The sequence below is a fragment of the Glossina fuscipes genome, unplaced genomic scaffold, assembly GCF_014805625.2.
Source record: "Glossina fuscipes isolate IAEA_lab_2018 unplaced genomic scaffold, Yale_Gfus_2 28, whole genome shotgun sequence".
NCBI lineage: Eukaryota > Metazoa > Arthropoda > Insecta > Diptera > Glossinidae > Glossina > Glossina fuscipes.
The window spans coordinates 1,883,544-1,908,368 of record NW_023998423.1 but is presented as its reverse complement, the minus strand read 5'-3'; the positions used below and the strand labels follow the sequence as shown (position 1 = coordinate 1,908,368).

General features: G+C 33.7%; 1 protein-coding gene across 1 annotated transcript in view; it reads right to left on the bottom strand.

The window, feature by feature from the left end:
- Window positions 1-24,825, bottom strand: part of LOC119636475 (protein N-terminal glutamine amidohydrolase) — a 27,855-nt gene extending 3,030 nt beyond the window's left edge. Inside the window, exons 1-2 of the mRNA XM_038031829.1 lie at window positions 23,912-24,825; window positions 1,425-1,578 (exon numbers count right to left, since the gene is read on the bottom strand). Coding sequence (XP_037887757.1) covers window positions 1,425-1,578; window positions 23,912-23,970 — 213 coding nt within the window. The 5' untranslated portion in view covers window positions 23,971-24,825. The remainder of the gene's footprint in view (window positions 1-1,424; window positions 1,579-23,911) is intronic.

Genomic DNA, 24,825 nt, shown 5'->3' with positions numbered 1-24,825 from the left:
TCTCATTTGTTTTGCATGTATTGTGCCGATTTAGAGAATAAGCATATTCGTTCTCGTTTGTTTTGCATGTATTGTGCCGATTTAGAGAATAAGCATATATTCGTTCTCATTTGTTTGCATGTATTGTGCCGATTTAGAGAATAAGATCTATGTGTCGTTCTACAAGCTTATTGAGGGAGATGTTATATTGTTTAGTATTATGTGCAAAGTGACTTTTTATTTAGCTTAATAGGTATTTATTTATTCGCCTACACCTATTTTGTCCCCTTCATATAATACGCTTGTGCCAGCCATTTCTCTAATGCACGAAGCACTTCGGATGTGCTCTTTATCTTTTTAATTGTGACAAAAGTATTTGCCATCATGGGGCCTTCCAGTTTTGGAGAAAGGAAAAAGCCACAAGGCGCTCTGTTGTTTGTGACAAAAAATTTCGAATAAGCAATAAAGTGTAAACTGCTGCATTATCGCGATGCAGTATCGATGACGTTCCATTCCCAACACATCGGAAAAGAGTACATGACATTTGCCAAAGTCATCATCATCCTCAGCTACCGCTACATACACACATATATGTACGTATGCCTAGCATAAGCCCAACAATCGGTTTAGAAAATAGTATAATATATCTCTTAGGACCCTAAAGAAGCCGATAAACAATTATTCTCTTGTTTTTCCTTTTTTTGCCGCTTTAATTAGCTTATGGTTTCTAATTTACTAGCATTTAACTCCTTAAATGACTGCACTTGAAAGTAAACAACCTAAATATGCTAAGAGGGCCTTTTAAATAAATTTACTTTTGCGGCCATATAAGTGGTGGATGATAAAGGAGAGGGGAGAGAGAGAGAGAGAGAGAGCAACAGAAAGACAAAGAGCGAACACAGATAAGAGCGTTGCTTGTTATTATTATTATAACATGTCAGAAATTGTTTTCAAACGCATCTAAGGGAGAGCAATAATACTAACTCTCAGATGCGACCAAATTATTTTTGAATTACTCTCATATATGACTAAATTCGTGCTAATTGTTGAGCTTTTCTTTGCCTTGGATTCTGACTGAAGAACAATTAAATGCATTTCAATTGGAAGAAATGCGCATATTACGAGCATGGCCCGTTATTGAAAAATTAAATGCAACTATTTCTTTTTCTTCTTTTTTTCTTTTGCTTTTTACCGGATTTTTTTTAGAGCTTTCGTAAAAATCAAAGTTTTGTTTCCTTCATAAATTATATTATATATTAAAATGTAAATAAATACAAGAGAGAAAAAGAGAGAGAGGAAAAATAAAGAAAGAAAGATAGAAATACAGCTATTTATACATAAATTAGTGTGTTCATGTTTGATTGCGTGTTCACATTTCTGTAAATAGCGGTGAAGTAACAAAAAAACAAAAAAAAAAAGAAGACAAGTATATATAGAAAACGTACCCATATCACAACTTGGTCATCGCCACGTCCTGCTTTCTGGCGCCATAATGGTACCGTGCGACCCTCATTCGATACAAACACGGCATAGCATTTATTCAGCTCATCGATACGTGTTTTCTTCACTTGTTCACAAAGTTTCCAAACATTTTCTTCGCTATCAAAGAAGAGAAAAACATACGGAATCAGTACAATAAAAATATTGCAATAAAAAAGTAGTGAAGTGAAGTGATGTGAAGTGGTGGGCGACAGAGATGTTAAATTTTACGCAGAGAAAGGGGTCAGTTAGTTGGTCTCTTACTCACACTTAGAGGCAAACTTAAAAGAAACAAATAAAAAAAAAATGAGAAGAATTAAATTAAAAAATGCATTTTATACATGTTGAGATTGCAGTACTGGGGTGTTTGTGTACACACACACACACACACACACACACACACATTCTCGACGCAGCCAAGCATACAGATGTACTTATATTCGTAGTCGAACAAAGTAAATAAAATATTTTCACGTACTTTACTCATATTCGTATATGTCTGTTGTTTATTCTTGTGCCGAGTAACATATTTACTGGCAAAATAATGAGATTGCAGTAAAAATTCTTCAATGTTATTATGTGTAAAAATTTCTTTTTTATAAATTGTAAAAACGAAAAAAAAAACAAATATATATATATATGAAATAAAATAGAGGAAAAATGATGCGAAAGACTTTGACTAGGAAAACAAAAAAAAAAATCAGTTGCTTTTTCACAGTGAGGAATGAGTAAGAAAGTTATTTTGGTCCCTAAGCGAATCTTGATTGTTGCCGTCTTGCATATCAGCAAAGCTTTACGATTAATTGTTGGGAACGTTAACTTGCAGATTGGGTCCAATTTTTGCATCCAACTTTTAGATCGCAATACTCACTAAATTGAGTGACTGGAAGGAATTAACTAAGATCAATAAAGGATCAATAATTTTTAGACAATATCAATTCATATTTGCTTATATCTCCTCTTAGCAACATTTGCGCAAGGATCGTGTAATACTGAGTATTATTCAAGTCTGCGGAGAGCTGCAGCAGCAAAAATCTAAGTGAAACGATTTATAAATCTTTGTCTGTTAAAAAAAATACGAAGATACTTTAAAACGCCGCTTATGCTTACTTAAATAACGGAAGTTGCAAATGAAATGGAAAATTGAGTTCATCATCGAGCAAAGCGAAGGTTGTTGCCAATATACCTGCATATACATATATACACATATATATACACATATATATGCACATTTTTTAAGCCGAAGGATAAAAGACGCTTTGATGGAATTCTGCAAAATTCCCCTGTTTATTTTTAAAATAAGTAAAAACACTCTAGCAGGGCACGGCCCTCTATTACTTACCCTACACCACTCTGCGGTGATTCACATATCGACTTTTCAAAACAAGTTGTTGTATGAGAGAAAGCCGTCCGATTCAAACTATTTTCAATAGAGTTCGCCCTTGACGTAAAAAACTTCAACGTAAAAAGTTTCAACAAAATAACTTAAAAGTTGCGCCCTGTAGGTTGAACATAAGAAAACAAGGCAGGCAGGCAGATAGATGGAGCGACAGACATGCTCTGGTCGATTCAGAAAACGATTTTGAAGATGATTCTGAATCGATCGAAATAATAAAAGATGGCTCTCTCTCAGGTGTATTCGAATCAAGATTTGGCGCCTTTATGCCAAGTCACCTATTTATTTATTTGGTGTGGGGTGTAGGATACACAAACAATAATTTTAAATTGCACTGCTTTTTAATGTTCTTTTTCTTTTTTATTAATTAAAAAGTAATATTTTTATCATGTTTCCTAATATTTTATAAGAACTTAAAAGACTTCATCAACAATTAATATAAATATTTTTATTATTTGTTGTAATATCAATGATTCCTGTCTTTACCCATTTATATCTGAAAATTAATGGTTGAATGAACACTGAACTTCGAAATACTTATGCATTAATATTGAATTTAAAGAAGCAGTTCATTGACTTTTCTTAAAAAAAAAAAAGCAGAAAAAGAAGAAAAAGTAAAAATGCTTTGAAAGTATAACTTTTTTAATAGCATGAAAAGTCTGTATCAATATTTTACTTTTACATGTTCTTTTTTTCTAAACTGAATGCAATAAGTGAACCATTGGCTTTACTTTGTGGTTTAATATACGTAATACACGTAGCTAAAGAATGAAAGCTATGCTCGGTATATTAGAAGAAAGCTTATCGTAACAAATAGAATATGTATGAACAGAGACTATCTGATAATATACATATATATATATATGTATGTATATATTTGAATCTCAATATATATATATATATATATATATATACAACGGCATTAGGCAGCTATGACAATTATGAAAATGAAAAGTGACGCTTTGTGCAGTGAATATTAAAAAATAAAGCACAGGTTCGATATCCGGAATTTAATAACGCATTTATTTAAATCCATATGGTCTCCAAAACCTTTGCAAAGAAAGCTCAAAAATCTCTATGTCTATGCGTTTTCCATTTTCTGCATTATGAAGAGTAGTAGTAAATATGAAACCGAAATTTTTGTATAGAAAATTGATTATTTCGTTATAAGAAAATTGTAAAAAACGTTTTAATTGACGGAGTGCCCATCGCTGGCTGTACCTTTTTCCCGCCATTACGGTAATTTGTGTGTGCCACGCTAAAAGAACTGTTGTCCTTTTGAGGACAGCCGGTCGTAAGCAGTGCAACGCTGGTTAGCAAGTGCGTGTTCTACCGACCCAAACGATTGGCAATCGGAAGAACTCGAGGTTTGTAAATAAACTCCATCGATGCTTTTCAATTGAGTGAGGTGAACGCACCGGTTTTGCTATATGGATGAATGGACGGGTGCCTGGTTGCCTTCTATAATATTTCGCTCGTTTTTTGTAGAGCGGGCGATTCAAATAGATTAGAATTGTCGCAGGTAGCTTTAGAAGACTTAAAACGCTCATAACGGACCACAACATTCTGGTCCCATCTAATACAGAAGGTCATCTTCCTGCCAAAGTGTTCCAAGTGTTTCATTAACATCGCTCCCTATCCATTCAAAATATTTCATTGTGTTTGTAGCATCGCTGTTCAAAGGGTCCAAATAGGTAAGTAATATAAAATAAATGAATTGGATGTCTTCAAATAAGAATGTCCTCGAGTCGGTATTGGAAGGTTGCATATAGTTACTTCCCTATCCTTTTTTTTAATTTGTCCAATTTCTTTACATTTGTTCAAGTGTTTGTATAAAAATTCGGTCATATACGAGAATAAGCGTATATATTCTCAATAATTCGAAAAATTTAAGAATAAGCGTCCAATTTGTTTCAGTCACATAGTTACTTTGAATTGTACGCTTGAGTCCATCAAGAGCTTCTACCTCTGGCATTGTCAAAATAGATGCTCTTGTCATTCTCACTTAGAATACTATGCGAAAAAGACTTTTTGTATCCTTAAGTAAGTTGGGGTGCTGGTGCGAGAGCCATCCAGGGGAAAATTCCAAGAGCGCCGCAGTGTCCTTTATTTGTTCTTTTCTTTGGTTTAAAAAGAGTACTTAGTAGTTTATAGTAGCGGAGAAGTAACTCCTATCGTCTGACGTTCCAAGTTTTGTCAAGAAATCTGAACACGAACTATGACGTTCCCAATGCCTCTATCGGATTTTTCAGCCTTTGCTCGAGGCAAATTTGTAATAAGCACCAACTTTGCTGCTGACTTTTGCCCCTATGCCAATACTTTTTAGACAGAGCTTTGTGAGGGGTAAACTTTCAAGTGTTTCTCAAAAGCCATTTCATTACATTAACATTAAAGTGTGTACTACGAGAAATTCTCCATATTTTGTCTATAATCTCCGTCGTTCGCGTTCGTGCTTCGCACTGCTGATAAGCACATGTTCAGTTTTTTTATAACCAACACCACGTGTGGTACAGAGGGACATTAAATTTGTGTAGATATAGGCAACACACAGAAGTACTTGATCTCATCTTTTACTACATCGATCGATCGGTTCCAAGCCGCTTTCTGAATTGATCTTGTCTATCCGTCTGCCAGCTTGTCACTCTTCTTTTTTTCTGTGCAACGTAAAGGCCACAATTTTTGAGATATTTTCATGAAATATAGTGCACTGCTGTATTTTGGCTCAACAACGAACATTGTTCAAAATGAATCGAATCGGATCACACTTTCGACTATTTCCCAGACGAGACCTTATTTTGAAAAGTAGTTATATGAGTACCTGTGGGGTGATGTAGGGTATTTAATGACAGATCATGGCTCACCACAGTGTGCTCTTATATTTTTAGTATTGCAGATGTTTGATAAGCGATTATATTTACTCTGCAGAAATGTTAGGAAACCGCTATGCCCACTACCAAGAAGGTATGCCAAGGATGAGTATCTACGCTTTTTATCGGTGGTGGTGAGCGGTAAGAGCTAAAGGTAATTTTTTAAACGTCGATTCATCATAAGAGGAAAATAGTACTTCGCGCGCTTAAATTTCTGTTTAATGTTCATCATAATGTTTTTAGTCATGTAGCATCCATTTTTTCCTTTTATTCGTTATTATATGTAACATACGTCGAAAGGATATATAATCGGCAAAGAATTAATTACCTCAACATTCAAAATTTTTGTTAACCTTTTAGGTTTAGATTTTATTTTTACTTGAATAATATTAAAAATTTAAATTCTTGGCCGACGCTTCTAATGTTCCGTGTTTAACATAATACTTATGTCGGTTAATGAATTGCTTATAATCCGTATCGAGAATTTCTCTCCCATTAAAATGTGATGCCTGTATGATGTTAAGCCGCTAAAGTTAAAAAAAAAAAATATTTGAATTCTCAATGGCAGGAAGAAATTCACTTTCAGTTCCTTCTTGTAACTCTTGGTTTTTGTGTTATGGTTCTTCGTCTTCACTTTTCTAAAAATAACAGCCAATTAAGCAAAAAGATTTCCTTTTCATACTTTCGAAGCTATTATTATGTTATATTCCTTTCTAGTCTCGCCATTGTCGATTTGCACTTGATGAGTCCGTTGTGTGGCATTGTTTCATGTTCTTTCGAAAAACACCATCAGTGAGTGATTTTGCTTCTTTGCATAGATAAAATTGAGAAGAAATCCATTTGTTACAAAAACTGTGCTAACACTACGGATACTCGATCGCAAACTCCATTGTATTAATAATTTCCTCTATTAACTAACATTCAGCCGATTAGATAGATTTGCAAAAATATTTTAGAACTTCTTTTATAGATTTTCATACCTTCGTGACTTGATTAAAAATTGACGAGAATTTTCAAATTCCGGCTTATGTCGTTTAAGTTGCCTCTTTTGCGCATTGAATTCATTTTTAAGCTTGACAACGATCGGATACATATTCCAAAACGCGCAAGGCAGTGTCATAAACCATTAGCTTCAACCGTTGAGGTTTACTCACATGACCGTGCGAGCAACACTTCTCTTCTTAAGAGATTTAGGTGCTTTCGTGCACAGCTTTAAAAGACGAGTTGCGAAAGAAAGGTGAGAGAAACGGAGACTAGTGAAGGACAAGTTTTTCGTTTCAAATAAGGCTTTATTTAAATGCAAAAAAAATATCAAGCACAAAATTATAATAATAATACTTTTCATTAATTTTAATCACAAAGCATATAATGAAATTCATTCATAATGTTGAGCATTACGATTTCGTTATCAACTAAATGCAGCTTTCGAGGCAGAAATAAAAACTTTTCATAAACATCTAATGATAGTTATGAAATTGTTTTCTTCATTTTTTAAAAATATTTTACCCAGAAAACATTTTTGAAACATTTATATACTTTCGCAGATAAAAGAGTGCGATATGAATACATATACATTTACACACATGTTCGTGTCTGTGTGCTTAAGAAAAGAAAGTTTTATAATAATCGCATAAAAAGGATTTCATATACTCACACATATGTGCATATATATGTATGCCTTTATATATATATATATATATATATATATATATATATATTGTATAAGGGAGTGTATTTGTAAAGATATTTGTGTGTAACAAAAAACTAGTTATCCGTTGTAATATCACTTCGTTCATTTTTACTTATATTATAGTACAAGAAGAAAAAAAAATAATAATTTTTTTTTTCGTATTATTATGATGATGTTTTGCGCTGATGTAAGTCCAACAACGGGAGAGAATGAGGTCAGCATTTCAAAAAAAAAGAAAAAATCTTAATGTCGTGTAGGAAAGCAGAGAAATGAATAAAAAAAAAAAAAAAAAACAAGAAAGGGTTTAAGTAGCTTAAGCCTGGAAGTCATAGTCATCGTCATCATCATTATTATTATTATTATTAGAAAAACTGAAACATTGCGGATACAGTTTATACGATACACGAAATTTAATTGAAATTCACACAAGATGCTTAAGTAGTTTGCTTTTCTAACGCATACTTTTCCAAATTTTTCGGATTAAAGCGACCAACGTAAGGTAGCAAGAAGTTGGCCTTCATTTAAAACTTCAAGTGTTTGTAAAGTTTAATCTAAAAGTTTTTGTTTTTTCCCTCTTTTACGGGCAGTTATTTGGCTGCCCAGGTGCCTAATCCTCACGTGAGCAATAGGCGCGCCAACCATTTCTTATTTACTTTATATTAGCCAGTTGCAGTCATATCAACAAATGGTTACTTGTTTATTAAATGATAGGCAGCTGGTTAGGTGAGGTTGGGTTGGTGTTGGTGTTGGTGTTACAAGCTTGCTAAGCTCTTACACATACATGTACATATATAATACACAATTATATATATTCATACTTATATGTATATATGAATATAAAAAAAAGAAGCATTAGGCAAACGCCCTTTTCACGTTCGCCAGCAATTGCTTGGATTATTTATTACCAGGACTTAAAATTTTTTTATACTCTTCAGCGTTCTAAAGTCTTCGAATACTCCCGTTTATACGATGGAACTATTTATAATGGTTAAGTGCTGTCAAAGTATTTTTTTGTTTTTATTTTCGTTTTGTGTTAAATAAAATTAAAAGGAATTAACAACGGACGGAAGGAAATTAAAGCATACTTGTTGTTGAGAATTTTTATAGAAATTCTTTGCTCCGTTTACACGTATGTGTCGAAAAAGAAAAAAAATAAAATAAAAACAAAAATATTTTCCAATCGAAAATCTAATCTAAAGTAATCTTTGAGTACTTACTTATGTGCATGTATGTGTAAATTTGAGAGTTTACCTTTACCACACACGCTCACTCACTCACATAAATTGGTTTGCCTTATCTCACGAACATAACAATTTGAAAATTGGTTGACGCTGTGTTATATGCTCGTAAGAGAGAAAGAGGCAGAGAGAGAATGAAGTATTTTTTTTTTTTTTTTGTTTATACGAGTTTTTTGATGTGTTGTGAAAATATTGCGTGTTTTGCAGTTACAGAGTAATCAACAGTTAAACGGCAAGTTTGGGTCATTCGTTTGCGGCGTTTGCAGGGCATGAAGCGGGGTAGGTGGCAGGCACAGCGGCCGGCGGAAAGGTCTACTGCAGTTTTGGATAGTTTGTGGCCGGTAACTAAATCGCTGTAAACCGACACCACCTAATGTTATAACGTAAATTTACGGTGTTATACCTGCAATGACTGGCATAAACATATATACACATGGTGTTTGGCTTTAGTTTGTGAAATAAAATAAAACTTAAAAAAAAAAAAGAAAAAAACAAATATTAAAATTTTCCCGAAAGGGCTTAAATTTTAGCAAAAAGATGGTCATGGATTCATGGTTGGGAGACTTTTTTGAATAGGGAAGTATGAGATTGAGGGAAAATTTACTCTTATACAATGCTACTGTTTCAGATCAAAGCAATGCAATCAAGCCAATTTTTACAGACGGGGGAAAGCAACTGTTCTTTTATAACAGATAATTAAAGGCGCTGAAAAAAGTTTTTTTTTCATACCCTACATAAGTTGTAGTAGAAATCTGTGTTAAGTTAGTACGCATGTAGACAAGGCCCAGAAGGACTTGATATAGCCTCACCTAAGATTGGTTAAGAATCACTTCCCGAATTGATCTGAACTTCTCTATCCATCTATCCGCCTGGTATTCTTATGTTCAACCTACAGTTCGTCATTTTCGCGATATTTTGGGGATGTTTGGGGCACCGGCGTGTTTTGGCTCAAGAATAAGCGCTAATCAAAACGGCTCGGTTCGGACCACTTTTGTGACTATCTTCCATATAACGCATTATTTTGAAATGCTTTATGTGAATAACTGTGTTAAGCAAAGTGGCATAGGGTACTTAAGCATGGACAATGTACAATGTTTGTACTTATTTTTTACAATATTTTGGCACTAAATGATTTTATTTTTGCATATGTAGAAATAGGTTCTGAGTATTTTTTGATGAAATGCAAACTCAGTTAAAATCTGCTGGTTACACAGATCAATAATGCAAATATTTACGATCACTATCTGTTGTCTGTTTGCCTCTTCATTGGCTAGGTTACGAATAATCTTGCGTTAGAAACTTTGTGGTGGTGGTCGTTCAGCCATTTTGCAAATTGGTAACAGGTCTGTTATATGACCTGCAGTCGGGAGAAGTGTCAGCCCTAGTTGAAGATCGCTTCCCGGATTGGTTTTGCTTCATGCCAAGATGCGTTGTCATCGAACGGCATCTCTTTTCGATACCGTTTGCCCGCAAACGGTGTCTTTTCCTCACACGCGTCACGTATGTTGACTAATTGGGGCTGATATGATTGAGAGAGGACAATTTGGCAAGCCTTTAGATGTTTGTAGTTTTTGTGCCTTTTCCAATCCCGCCCAACGAAGTTCCAAAACTTACATCGTCCAATATGATCAGGTGTAAATTCAAAACGAAACGCTCCTCAATTACTAGTTAATCGTACGTTTCGGTTTTTAAGATTAAGCTCACGAAGGTATTCAAAAATTTCATCTTACTGTAAACTTGTACTGACGTGGAAAGACATAAGACGTACGAATTTGTTTCCGATCGAAATTTCGTTTTTTTAAAAATCTATTCCTCTTTTATGCCTACATCCCGCCCGCAGTCAAAACATGCCACGGTCATCTTACACTATGGTATATCAATACAATCGATTATCGAACGCTGAGGCTATTTACCGTGATATTATGAATTGACATTTCGAAAAGATCGTTGCGGTCATTTACTTGCGATTGGCGGATGCAAACGAAGAAGATCGTGCATATGGAAATATTCGCCAAGAAATTCCGCAAATATCAAAAGACGCGAAGCAAGTCTATCCTTAAAAAAAGGCAGAAATATCAGAACCGAAACAGGGTTTTTCTTCAATTCTGTACATCAACATTAAGAGAAAAAGCTGTTATAGTGTAGACGATAAAGCTAATCAATGGAAGCCTGAATCCATTCAAAATTAGAAAACTGTTTGCCGGTACACACACAAATGTAAATGACGATATAAATGATCAATCACTCTCTTTGTCTGTCTAGTGATGCTGTCAGCGAGTCCAGGAGATGAGTTTCTAAGAGTGACAACGTCTAAATTGCCTTCAAAAAATGGCGATCGGGAGTATGCAAAATGTGTGTATGTGCAAAATGTATTACGGTCACGCAAGAATCCTGGAATTGCGATACTAGGTATTTTATTGCTTCGAAGTGGTTTCTTTCTCACGCGTAAAGCGTTTTCGAAGAAATGTATAATGAAAATATTTGTTTTTACTTAGCATGCGGCCCTCGTCATTTTCATATTTTACGGAATCTCTCAACATAAGTATTCATAAAAGTCTGTAGGTCTAATTAAATATTAGAGATAAAAGCGCACAAAAAAAGGCACGTGAATATTATCTGAGGCTCGCAATCTCCTCAGTGACTATTTATTGAGAAACGTGTTATTAAAATTTTTTGCTTATTTTTTTTTACAGCAAATATTATTCTGCAGTCTAATAAGAAACAGGAAACAATACAAACAATAAACCACATACATAAGCGAATAACAACAATGCAGAGAGTCGAGTAGAAGTACAAATGAGAGGTGCCTTGGTAATTAAAATCTCATCTCTCTCAATTTGAAAAATTGTAAAAAAATTGCTCAAGATATGAGTGAAGGGGAAAGAAGTGTAATGAGATGGAAAAGAGCCAGAAGAGAGAAACTCGCACACACACACTCATCGATTCATACTTTACTTTGGAAATTTTAAACAATATTGTGAGTGAAAGGAAAGATTTGCGAGAGAAAGACAAAAAGAGAAAAGTAGAGAGAGAAAGTATGTGAAAAAATTAGATGTGGTCTGTGGTGAGAACGCACTCTTATTGTTAATGCTAACTGCAGAAATGTTGTATTTGCTGTTGCTTGATGGTTTAAGTTTTATCTTAATGCACGTTTGTGCGCACACACGTTCACGAGAATGCTTTTGCTCTAACTTATTTTGGTATAAAAGTGTCATATGGAATTATAGATAGATATGTTCTATTCGGCGTGTATCTCTATGTCTGTATCTGTATGTACGCTTTTGCATGAGTGCGTAGGGGGGCTTTTGTGTATACATTACGGTGTTTGTGAAGTAATCAATGAATATATCCCGCGGGACTTAAGGGAAGCTTTTCTTCAACAATTTTTCAAAAACTTTTTCAGTTGAGTAAGGGCATGTTTGCGTTTATATATGTATATATATGCTTATACAGATTTATATACATATGTGTGCTTATATATATGTATATATCTATACCTATCCAGCATTAAGTGAGGTTTCATATTCTTCGCTTTTCTCTTTATTTTTTTATTTTGTTTTTGCTATTGTTGTCCCTATTGCTTTAGTGACATGTCATGGCATACTGGAATTTTCACTATATATCAGCTGGGGCCCGTGCTGTTTGGAAATTCTATCTCAGATATGATTGCTTACGATTAAGTGTTAGTATATATGGTTATATGTTGCTTTATTGCTATAGTTGTTGAAAAGTTGGGATAGTTAAGCGTGGGTGGGTAACACATATTTAAAAAAAAGGCGAAACCAAAAAAAAGTAAGGTTTGTCATATAAAATTGTTTCGTTTTTCTTTGAAAATTTATTTTCATTCATATACACTTTCGCGCACAAACTTGGGCAAGTTTTGTATTTTCCGATATTGCTTGTTATGCGTTTATTTTAAGCGATAAAAGAAAGAAACATTTTTCATTTTACTTTAAGAATATTCTCTAACATATTGCTTAGATGCTCTTGTTTATATGAAGTAGTATGGGTTCAGTTATTTTATTTATAAAGTTACTTAGCACATAACGTTTTATTAAGTGCTACTGCTCTACTTTAAACATTTTTCAAATGCGTGACAAACTTTCTTTTTTTTTTTTTTTTTTTAATCTTAAGCGAAGGAATGCTTCTTTCCTTTGCACTTTGCTTTCTTCTTGAGAAACCTAAAACTTGATATACTAGTGCATATTTAGATAGTTGTCCTATCTTAAGTTAAAAGTAAACCGACAGTGTGCAAACTATTCATTGTACGTGTGACTTTGTGTAAAAATTGTGGTATGTAATCAGTAAAAGTAAGTTCTGTTGTTGTTGTTACTCTAAGTATGAAGGTTAAAGGTTACAATCTTTCTTTTCTCAAGCATATACTGATATATTTTAAATTGCTTAAGCGAAGGTCATTTTCAAGGTATGCATGACGCACAAACTGCAAATGAAGTTAATAAGGAGGAAGAATGTGACTATGAAAGTATACGCTTTCTGCGTATTCCGATTACTCGATAATGTAATAAAGCATTTCTCGATGAGAAATTTATAAATGCATTATGAGCTGTTGAGCAGTTGATGAAATTATCTTTCAAGGGAAAAATACATTTAATGATTAGAAGCACTGGAAGGAATTCTTCATGAAAGCTACTGTTCGACGTGCGTATTTCGAAATACGTTTTATAGTTTGCGACTCAATCATTATTAACTACTTTGTACATGCAGTAAGTACTGACAGGCAATTTACTTCGAAAGATACCGTAACAGCGTTTAAGAGGCTACAAGTTGCAGATTCTAAAAAATCTGAAAAATAATTGGTTTGCAATTAATGAATGTATAACTCGTTAAAAAAGATTAATTTCGCGGTATAGATATTAGCAGTAAAGTACTTTGAAGGCTTTTTCAAATATGAATTTTCGTGGGAAATGCTTTAAACAGAGACAGAGGGAGATAGATAGAGAAAAAGAAAGAAAGAGATATAGCGAAGATAGAGATGAATAGAGAGAGAGAGAGAGAGAGGGAGGGAGAGGGAAGGAGCGATAAAAATAAGAATAAGAATAGGAATGGAAAGAGAAATACCAGTAAGAGAGACGATTTGTGATGAAGGGATCGAGAGAAATAAAAAGAGATAAATATAGATAGAGGAACAGAAAATCGCGATAATTTCATTTGGCGAAAAGGCCAGCGCAATATTGTAGGTCATATCCTTATTGATTGATTGTTCTTTCTTCGATCTTCTAGATAGGAACGAACATTTTTCTAACTGGATTTTCTAAATTTCAAAGAAGACTTACAGTCAAACGTATTTAAACCCACCAGTTGGATATCGCCTAATGCTTACGCTTCTTAACAAATTGAAATACGCGTCGGATGCTTTTTAAGATATAGATAGGAGTGTGGATAAACGTGTCCACGTATAAAAATCTTGGGATATATACATGGGATATATACATTTGCGATTAGACTGAACAGGAAAGCGGGCTCGGTCTGTCCGTCAATAATTCTACTGCAAAAAACTTTGGCGCCATTTTCTCTTGTTGACATCTGACAAGGCTTTTCAACTCACAGCAATGCAAGTTCTATAAAACAGCATAGCTTGTAATGGCTTCGAACAGACCGAGTTTTGAAGAGTGAAAAAAAAACATAATTTTTCCTTTAAAAGTAAGTGATTTTTTCTTCGCTGCGTTAGTCGGGACGACAAATGGCTTTATCTTAAAAGCCCCGGAGTAGAAATTCATAGGTATTTTCGAACGTACCATTCCTATTTAACGCAAGACTGAACCGCCATAATAAGAAGACCATGTTTAGTGGGGCTATCATGGTATAGTCTGTTGAAATCTGATGAAAGGATTAGTGCCGGACGCCACTAACAGTAATTACACAATTGGCAATTGTCCATCCTTTCCCACTGCAAAATCGGCTCGCGAGAGATTGGAGTAACTTAACTAGGACGTGTTCAAGCGTTATCTATTCGTTATGCAGCGCTTTGATTCCTACGAATATGTGAAAGAAACTACTCGATGAACATTGCGTCTACAAATTGTCAGACAGGCGGAAGAAATGCATAGTCAGCATTACTTCGAACAAAACATTTTCTGTCATTGTCATATAATTAACACAAATTTTCTATTTTTCTATAGAGAAATTCCGGTTTCATATTTATACATCTATCTATAATCGAGAAAGATGAGTTCTAATGCATACATTGTTGTCTACGAGATGCTGGTAAATTGCATCAAAGTATATTTCAATATAAGATATATCCGTTATCCTATATATGTGGAGTTCATTGATACTCGCTTTATCTTGTGATCATAAAGTAACGGTGATTATCTAAATATTCGTTTATAGTCGATATACAGTCTTTCCTGTCGTAATTTTTGGTTCATAGCCTTTTTCGAATTTCTTCCATTCAATGGGAATCAATGGCGGGATCTTTAAGGGTCTAAACTAATTTCTTAACCAAGCCATCCGAGGACTGACTTAAAAAATGATACAAAAATCGTTTATTGATAAAATGCGATAAAAACATTAGCATGCAACTTAAGCTCAGATTACCGATACCGGACGAATTAAACCTCTTTTATATTTGCGGTCTTTTCCGTTTCATCGAAAGTAACCTTTTTTCAGGAAACTTTCATAGTAAAAAATTTGTTAAAAATATATTCTTACGATATTATTAACAAAAATTTGATCCTTAATGCAAAATTTAGAACGTACTCTTTGGAGGATATAAAAAAACAAAAGAAAATGTTGTTTAAAAATTTTCTAAATGTAATTTTAAAATATGAAATTAAAAATGATACGAAAAATTTTCTACACAAAAGAGATTTCCGATTGTATTTAAGCCGCTTTTCGTACAGAGCTTTCCGTTTTGTGTGAAATCAAATTCAGTTCTTTGTTTGCTTCTGCATCGGAAAAATAACTCATCAATTAGGATAAATTAGCAAAACAAAAACTAATTTACAATTATTGATGCAGAAAAAGTCAAGGATCATACAGGCCAGCTGTATAACAAAACAGTAATAAAATGCTACTCATGGTCATTAGTTTTCAATTATATGATGCTACCGAGCAAGTTATAGTCGAGATGTTTCATTTTTAAATGTCACATATTTGTCATCATAAACGTATTGTCACGGTTGTATATGTGTCATTTAAATGCAGGCTTGTCGGTTACTTATATATATATATGTATAAGTATATATATATATATATATATATATATATATATATATGTATCTATATATATACTGAATGGGTACTTGAATGTCAGTTATAGTACGCCTTTTATATCTGAACGTAGATGAAATGAACATAAGTAAGACTTATGTACGTAGGCTTTCATACTGATGTTATGGCGTACTAGCCAACACACGATTAAGTGTTTGTATAGGAGCAAAAGGAAGAAAAGAAAGGAGAGAAAATATATAGTAACGACAACAACAACAATAACAATAAAAGCAACAGCAAAATTATATCAGTAGAGCATACTCTGCTATCAATTTGAGTGTTTAAACAACCTTGCGGTTGGATTTTATTTGGTAATCATCCAATAGTCATTACGACCGTATATACTTCACATTCTTATATATACACGCATAAACACACGCACATACATTCAATGTATTATATCGACATTTAAGCGTTTATAAGTATGTTTACAGGCAAACACCGTCATACACTTTAGTGAGAGTGGATAAAATCATCAAATTTTTATGAATATCCTACTTAACCGTGAACTTTTTTCTATTTTCTTTTTTGCCTTCTTTTGCCTTTCACTTGAAATTGTTTTTAGTGCAACAAAAAAATAAGAAAAAACGGAAAAATGCATAAAAGGAAGAAGAGAGGGACAGAGGGACAGAGGGAGAGAGAGAGAGAGAGGGAGAGAGGAAAAAGAAACAGAACAAAGGATGATTTTTTTATTATTTTTCTAAAAGTTAAATTTGAAACAATTTAGAAAAATACATACACGCACACACAACAACAACACAACACAAACATAGACAGACTTTTTTATTTGATGATGTATTTCCGAAAAATGAAAGAACAAGGGGTATGGGAAAAAATACTTTAAACCGGCTTACAGCGAAGTCTGAACGCTCATCGCTTAACGCAAATGTTATCTGATTTAAATTGCGATACAAAGGACAGGAGGATGCATGTGTAAAAGCATAGCGCGAATAGCGAACCCTTCGGTTGAGTCGGGGTGTGAATCTGCACTGCTGGATAAGGCACTTCGAGGGGTATCGTAGTGGCACTGGTAACCCAAAAGCGCGCGTGCTATAAATAATGAGATCCAGATAGATCTCGACAATTCTCCAGAATGGGTTGACTGGCCGTATACTCTAAATGCAGGTGATACTCCAGGAATAGTGGAGCCTCTGGCTTATAGAGATTGGCCCATTTACTGGGGGCGGTGGTTCGCGTAGTGTCAGTGAACACACTTGCATACGTGTAGTTGATCTTCTCCTAATATTTTTTTTAATATGACCAATCATTCAGGGGATGGCCCTATGAATGCATAAGACGGTAAATGAAGAAAGCAAAAGAGATAGAGGACGGCCGTAGCTTAGCAGGTGCGTGCCTAAATTGGTAAGTGGGGTAGAGCTACGGTCAGGTATGCTATGTCAACCTGCGAACACTGACTTAGTAGTCGTGATTCTTATCTAATCGGCTGCTCATGTCTTGTTAAAGGCAAACGTTTTAGCATGATTTGGAAAATGAATATTAAAATCTTTCCTTAAGATTAAAAAATAAATTGTCCGATTTGTTATCGTAAATTTCTAGTTAAGCAATGTAAGTGGATTGCTTTTGAAATGTATTCGAAAATATAAGCATTATGCCGATAAAAACAATTTGTTTTGCGCGCCCATTAGCTATTTTTACATGAATGAAAAAAAAAGTGAAACCAAGAAGTGAATGTTTCGTTCACCAAAGTATGTAAGCCGATCATTTACCAATGTAGAAAAGACCGCCTCATCTCCACGAATTTAATTGAGAAGAACACACAATATGTACCTCTTCAGCATTTCAGCATTCATTTGGCAATCTTTAGAGAGTTCTCTTTCTCTCTCTCTCTCTCTTCTTTATTACCTTTTTGGTTACGTCTTTTTTTGCACGTCTTATTCTGCATCAGTGTTGCGTTATCAGCGTTGTGCTTTTTATATAAATACAAAAGAAAAGACGGCTATGCAACCCCTTCTGCACTTTATTATAAGTTAGTCAGGGCTTTTTCTTGCTCGGTATCGTCATCTTATCTTTTATTGCATCGAATGCTTTTTATATAGATACTAGTACAATATTGTATTCAGCAACGACTAAGCGTCCCCTTCTCTGCCCTATTATGAGTTGTCACGGTTTTTTTTTGCACGATATTATCGTGCTTGGAATGTTTTTTATATAGATACAAGTACAATGTTGCCTTCAGCAATGACTAAGCCCTTCTTCCGCCTAAGCATCCTCTTCTTCGTCCTCTTAGCTTGAATTTTGTTCTTTTAGCACCGTGTCTTGTTTTTTTTGCATATACAGTAAAAGTTCCTTATTCGCGGGGAATACGTTCCATAAAAATGCCGCGAATACAGAAACCGTGAATACGGAATGGTAATTTATATGGGATTATAGGGGATACGTTCCTAGGTGACAAAATATGAATTGAATGCGAATGTGCATTTAGTCTTTCCCTCTTCAGGCAATTTGTTATTTGGGGAAATTACTTAGCTGTAATGAAATAGATTTGAGATTTTCGCAACAATACTTTATTCATTGAGTAATAAGGTTCCTTTCATTCCGTTTGTTTACATTCCCAAAATCCGCGAATAAAGAAATTTATAGCCGCGAATATGGGAATTGGTCGCATTTTTTTCATCCGCGAATAGTGAAACCGCGAACAAAGGAAGCGCGAATAAGGAACTTTTACTGTATATCTAATGACAATACTCTTTTCAGCAATGTCTGAAAAACTATTTTTCTCCTTTCATTTTTTTGTATACCTTTTTCCATATTTTTTTGTTGCACGGAATAAATTCTACCGAATAAAAATCAAAGCAAATTCTTTAAACGATAAATTTTTAAGATGTGTTATCTTGTTCGAAATTTTTCAAAAATATTTTAGAATTTATTTGTGGTTTTTATATAAGCAAATCGTTGAGAGGAAGACAGTCGTTAAGAAGAGTAACAGGAAAGATAGTCTAATCAGGTTGCTCTCAATAGGATAGAAGTCATTAGCGTTAAAAAGTTGTGTCGCATTTCAAATGTCCTCAAAACTTTATTTTAATTACAACAAGTTCAATTGGTCAGGCGAGAGCGTAAAAGCTTTATTTTTCAATCCAATTCGTTTGCTTTTTTAAACAATTTCGAAAAAGTTAAAGGTTTCTGGACATATTTTAATGCATGCACCCGGTATCACGCAATAGTGGTGTAGGGTAAGAAAAGAATTCTTTTTAAGATGTTTTGTGTATAGAATAAGTTTTATATTGTTGCTGCACATATACGTATATATGTATAAATATTCATGCAAATGTGTGTGCATGTGTGTGTGTGTGTGTGTGTGTGTGTTTTTATTTATTTTTTTATTTTATATTCAAATACTTTCATTACTCAAACACACCAAAAATTAGGTCAAACGGTCATGCTCACGCTTAGAGGGAGAAACGTTATGGTTTGATGTGTCTATGTATATGTAAATGTGAGCATGAGTGTGTTCGTGCGGTTATTGTTGCTGTTGTTGTACGACATCTCTTCTATGCACATACGTTGTGTGTATTGCTCTTCTCCGTTATTTTATCCATGCTCTTACAATTCAGTACGGTAGTGGTGTGTTTGTTGTTGTTTTTATTGTTTTTTTTTTTTTTTTTTTTTTTTTGTATATCTTAATGTGTACGAATGTTTGACTATTTCGTTTGGTCTTCTACTTATCCTGCTTTTTCTACTGCACTTCGTTTTGTGTGAATGTCTGGCGTACAATAAAAATTTTAGTTGATTGTGTAAAAAAAAGGAAAAAAAAATTCAGCAAAAATTTTTTTTATTTAGTTTTTATGTGGAATTTCCTTAAAATTGCATGATTATAAAGAAAAAGGATGAAAACAATTTACTATAGACTAACGGACCAATTGACTGACAAGCAGCCAGATAGCTTTCACTTAGAAATGTGCTCGTACATAAGTTTAGTAATACGTCAATAAAGATGATGACGTTGAGTGATGATAATGTTGTAACTATTGTTGCTGTCGTTGTTGTTCTTGTTGTTTTTGTCGTTAATGAAAACGATAACAAAGATACGACTAAGTGCACACTTTGTACTAGTCTTTAACTAGTATACCAAGATTTTAGCTGTATGCGTGCCAATGTATGTAGACTTTTATAAAACTTAATATATGTGAACGGATCCGTGCTCTAAATCAACGACGGTGCATTATTCATTCATAATCGCTGTTTGGCCAGATTTAATCTCTTCTCAGTCTCTATTTAAGTTCGAGAGCGGAAAGAGGCAAGAAAAAAGCAAGAAAAATTCATTTAATTTTAATTTCATTCTTTACTTTACGTTTCAATCGTTTTATTAAATATATCTTAATATGCTCGGTCGTCGGCTTATGAAACTTTGATTTAATTCCTCGAAACTCACGTTGAAAGACGCAGATGCATGCACGCAGGCATTTCTTTTTCAAAATTTCTTACGAATTCCATAACGGCAAAATATTTCTTCTACTTTTTTATGCTGTGTTGGCATAAAAAAAAAAGAAGAAAAGTCTTTTCCTTTTTAATAGAATTTTTGATGTCTCTAAAGAAGAAAAACGAGCTTGCTATGGGAGAGAAAATTAAATTTTGTTGTGGTTGTGTGTACGTTAAGAGCATAAGCCAAAAAGCCGAAAGCAATGTATAGACCAGTATGTATATGCCTAAATGTATATATGATTGTTTAACATACAAAGAAAAATGTATAAGAACGGATTTGGAAAAATTTTTAGATATTTAATAATAAGAATTTGATTTTACATAAAATTTTTTAAACAATTTTTTCGAAAGCCAATGTGTTATTGTCATTATTATTTTCTTCGTTTTTTTTTTTTTAAATGAAAACACGAGAAATACCGTAAATAAAGGCATATTTTAAATATTTTATGCCTTGCTATTTCAAAATTCTTTTGCAGCTTATATTCTTTTATGTCATAATTTTTAATAAATAGTTCAGCACAAGTGTATACAACACGGCGTATGAGTGACTTATGAGTTCAGCATGATGTATACGCAAACAATAGTTGTACAAAAAAAGAAAGGCTTTGCTCGAATCTTTTGTTACCCATAACCTATATATATTGTGTGTGCGACATCTTAAAAAAATGCTTTAGCATTATGTCAGAAAAATATCAGGAAATGCCATAACTATATTTTTTATTTTTATATATTGTCATCGGAATAAAAGCTGTTGTTGTTTCTCATCAAAATAAATTTCGTTTGAAACAATGTATATATGCCAGCGATAAGGCGGTTAGGTAATTATTGAAACATATTTAATAGCCATTTCCGGAATCGCGTCGAGTTCGTTTATCAAACTTTCTCGGAAAAACAAGTAAAAACATTACAGAACACGATTCATCGTTAACATATGACCATAATATCTATATATAATATACATATGTATACATAAAATATATATATATATATATAATATGCTACAAATTTTTGTTCAATACAGTTATTCGTAAAACGGCAAACGAAAAAAGTGACCAGATCCGAATTATGCCCTAATAAGGTTCGTCCTTAGGCAAGAACATGATGATGTTTTAATTATCGCCAAAATATCTTAGAGATTGCGTGGTGTCGATTGAATACAATGGCCCAAGACGGACGGACGGAAGGACTGGTTTGACGATCGACATAAAGAAATGTGCGCACAAACTTAATATACCCTTATACCACAAGTGATGTAGGGTGCATGAACTCAGATCTGCAAAAAGAAAAATGACGTAAAATAATGTTCAAAGTCAAATTTCCAAAATGGATAACAATATGAATAAGTTTTGAAATACTTCATATTCCTTTCTGTAGAGTTTTCAAAAAAGTGCCTTGGACAGCAGGCTTTTTCACCAATCAACAGTGGAACCACAGATGTCTTACATATACCTATATCTATTGTGACGAGTCATTTTAACGAATCACTTTTATAGAATCGCTACAATCACAAAAATGAACATAGGGGGCAAGAAGTTGTCGCAAAGACTCCTGAATCGATTAAAAATATGTGTGATGTATGTTGTGATCCGCCTGTACTTTCGTTCACATATAGAAGAAGCTAAAAGAAGCTTGGAAAACCACCGTAGTTTTCTTCATATTTTCGTCTATAACTGTTGATCCCGTGAAGACATTTCGTGCCTACTTGGTCGTGCCACTTGGTAGTGTGCAACGATAAAATTTTCATTTATTTGGAATCCACTTATAATTGAAACATGTGAGTTAGAGTAAGTTGGAAACAAATTGGAATCAAAAACTGCATCAGGTAGAGTCAAGCTGGTTATGAGTATTTAAAGGTCTTTTCATAGAAACAAAATTCTTGAACAAATATTAGAATTTTACGTGCTTGATTGCCATTTTTAAACTTAAAAAGATCATATTGACCCACCCGATAGCCCTATCACATAAAAAATGCGTTTGCGTTTACCAAATTTAGGTAAAACCGTTAGAATCACTAAGAAATAAGTAAGACAATAAATAACATCATAAATATAAATTAATAATATATTAATTTGAATGTCTGGGACCCACTATCTCAACCTAAATCAAAAATTACACACAAATTTTTCTTTAGCCTTCTTCAACCTTGATCAACTTCAATATGCTTTTAGCATAGGTAGCAAATTTATTGTGACCAGTAAAAAATATTTGCCTGGATATGGGGAGAAGTTCAATATTGGAAAAGAAATCTAGTCATTTATGAAGAGATTGAAAAGTGAGAACGTGAAATGTAAAATGACAATCAGAAGCGAAAGGGATCGTATTCTGAACTGCATAAGCAGTATTTAAGCAGAGTTTTACCTTTGCTGAGGTAAACACCCACAACAATCCACAATAGGAAACGCTTAAGTTTCCATCATGATAACTCCAAGCCATCCGGTAGTGATTAGGTGAAAATTGAGATGGCTTGACCGCCAAGTTTTGATATATGCGCCGTATAGCCGGTAGTTTGTTGGGTTTGATTACTGTTTGCTTCACTCTCTACAGAACTCTCTTAGCGTTGGCTATAAAAATTTACTTGAAACCAGAAATCTATACAAAGCCAATTATGGACAATAGAGAATTGGAGAAAATATTCTTCTTCTTTGGAGGACAAGTTACACAAACCGATATTTAAATATAAAATGCACAGTTTTCGCGTGCAAAAATCTCCGGTCATCTCAATATCAGCTACTGGAAAAGTGAGAACATATTGTATCTGATTGTTGCGGCGGCCTCGTAATACTTACAACTTTCGAAGCACAATTTCAATAATCTTGGAATTACATATCGCTTATGGTAGCCGAGTAATTCGGAACTTCTTTTTCTTTTCTTTAAACTAGATCCTTTCTTTTAGTACGCTATCCTTAAATCCTTTCTGGCTATTTGCCTTCTCGTCTATTTTGATAATGAATTTATTTACTTAAGCTATATTTCACGGACAGTACGATGTTATCCGTGATTGAAAAAGGGGAAGTTCTTAAGTTGCTTGTCCTCAAAGTAAATATCAAAGTAAAGTGCTCTTTTAATCCTCACTGCGTCGATTTAGGTGATTTTCTGCACTTGTCTCCGTGTGGTTCTCCTACGCGTTGTGCACTCACAAATCCAAGACACAAGTTTTGACATTTGATTGAACAAGTTTGTGTACTAAACTTGAACCTCGGATATTAGACGGAAATGGACTCGTTCTACCTACAGCAATGTGCGTAAACAAACAAAAAAAAAACCGTAGTGTAGAATTTTTTTCTTTCAATGACCTACAAATTCTGGCAGATCTCGGAGAAATGACTTCAATTGGCAGACGGATATACGGAAAACGGAGTCTAAACATGATTTCTGTTCCCGCTGAAGAACTTTTTAAACGAAAATCAGCCGTTACCCTGTGAAAGTGGGAAAGTGGAATTTTCAAAATACATCTATAAAAAAAATATAATTTATTTATTTTTATTGTTATGAATTTGTCAAAGAAAGCAGAAAATGACTAGATATAATATTGAAAATTATAATTTATATATATATATATATGTTTTTATACTATTAGTTTTTTACTTACCAATAGCAGGAGACGTAAGAGCAATCAGCAATTTTCGGAAATAGCAAATCTGTGGTCATTTTGTGTAGCTTATAATGCTTACAATGTTAACACTGAATAAAATAATTGCTACACGCGGAGCAGTTGGTAACTTTTGAATCGTTACAAGTAACGTCTTTTATTTCTTTTACTTTGCTGCTGCTATGCTAATGTAAAATTTGAGGGAAGCAATGAATCTTTCTGAGAGTGATGGCTGTATGCAACTGCGTTCTCCTTTCTTTATGGGGTAGAGAGGATAATGTTAATATGCTGCTGCTACTGCTTCTAGGTGGTAGATTAGATTAATTGCATACTGCTACGTTTTAAGCATTGATTATTCTCTTCAGCACTTTCTTATTATTAGCGGAAGTATGCTATAAATTTCTTTATAATCAAATCCCGCAAAGCATGCTCTGAAATATTGCTGTAATACATACAAGCACTTATGCATTCACACTACTACTCTTGCTCTAAAATTTCGCTTACGCACTGATTAACACTTTTCTGGTGTTCGTTGCGGAAAAAAAGTTCTATGCATACATTAAATTTATCAAACGATTCAAGTGATGTGAAATCGGGATACGCACAAAATCCTTATGCAATTTTATTACAATTTATTTTTTTTGTTCTTTTATCTCATTGAATTGTTTGTATGCAATTGGGTGGCGTTTCGTTTTTATGACACTACAGTGTTATGTGTGACTTGTTTCTATGATGATTACATTTACATTTCTAGAAAACAGAACGCATGTGATATTTCCTCGCGATAAAATATTTCACTGTGCGCGTGTAAGTATACGATGCGTTTCAAGTAAATTGTTTAAAGGCACCATATATTGGTTTAGTTTTTTTAGTTTTAAATTAGTTTAGTTTATCTTAATATTTTCACTGAATTA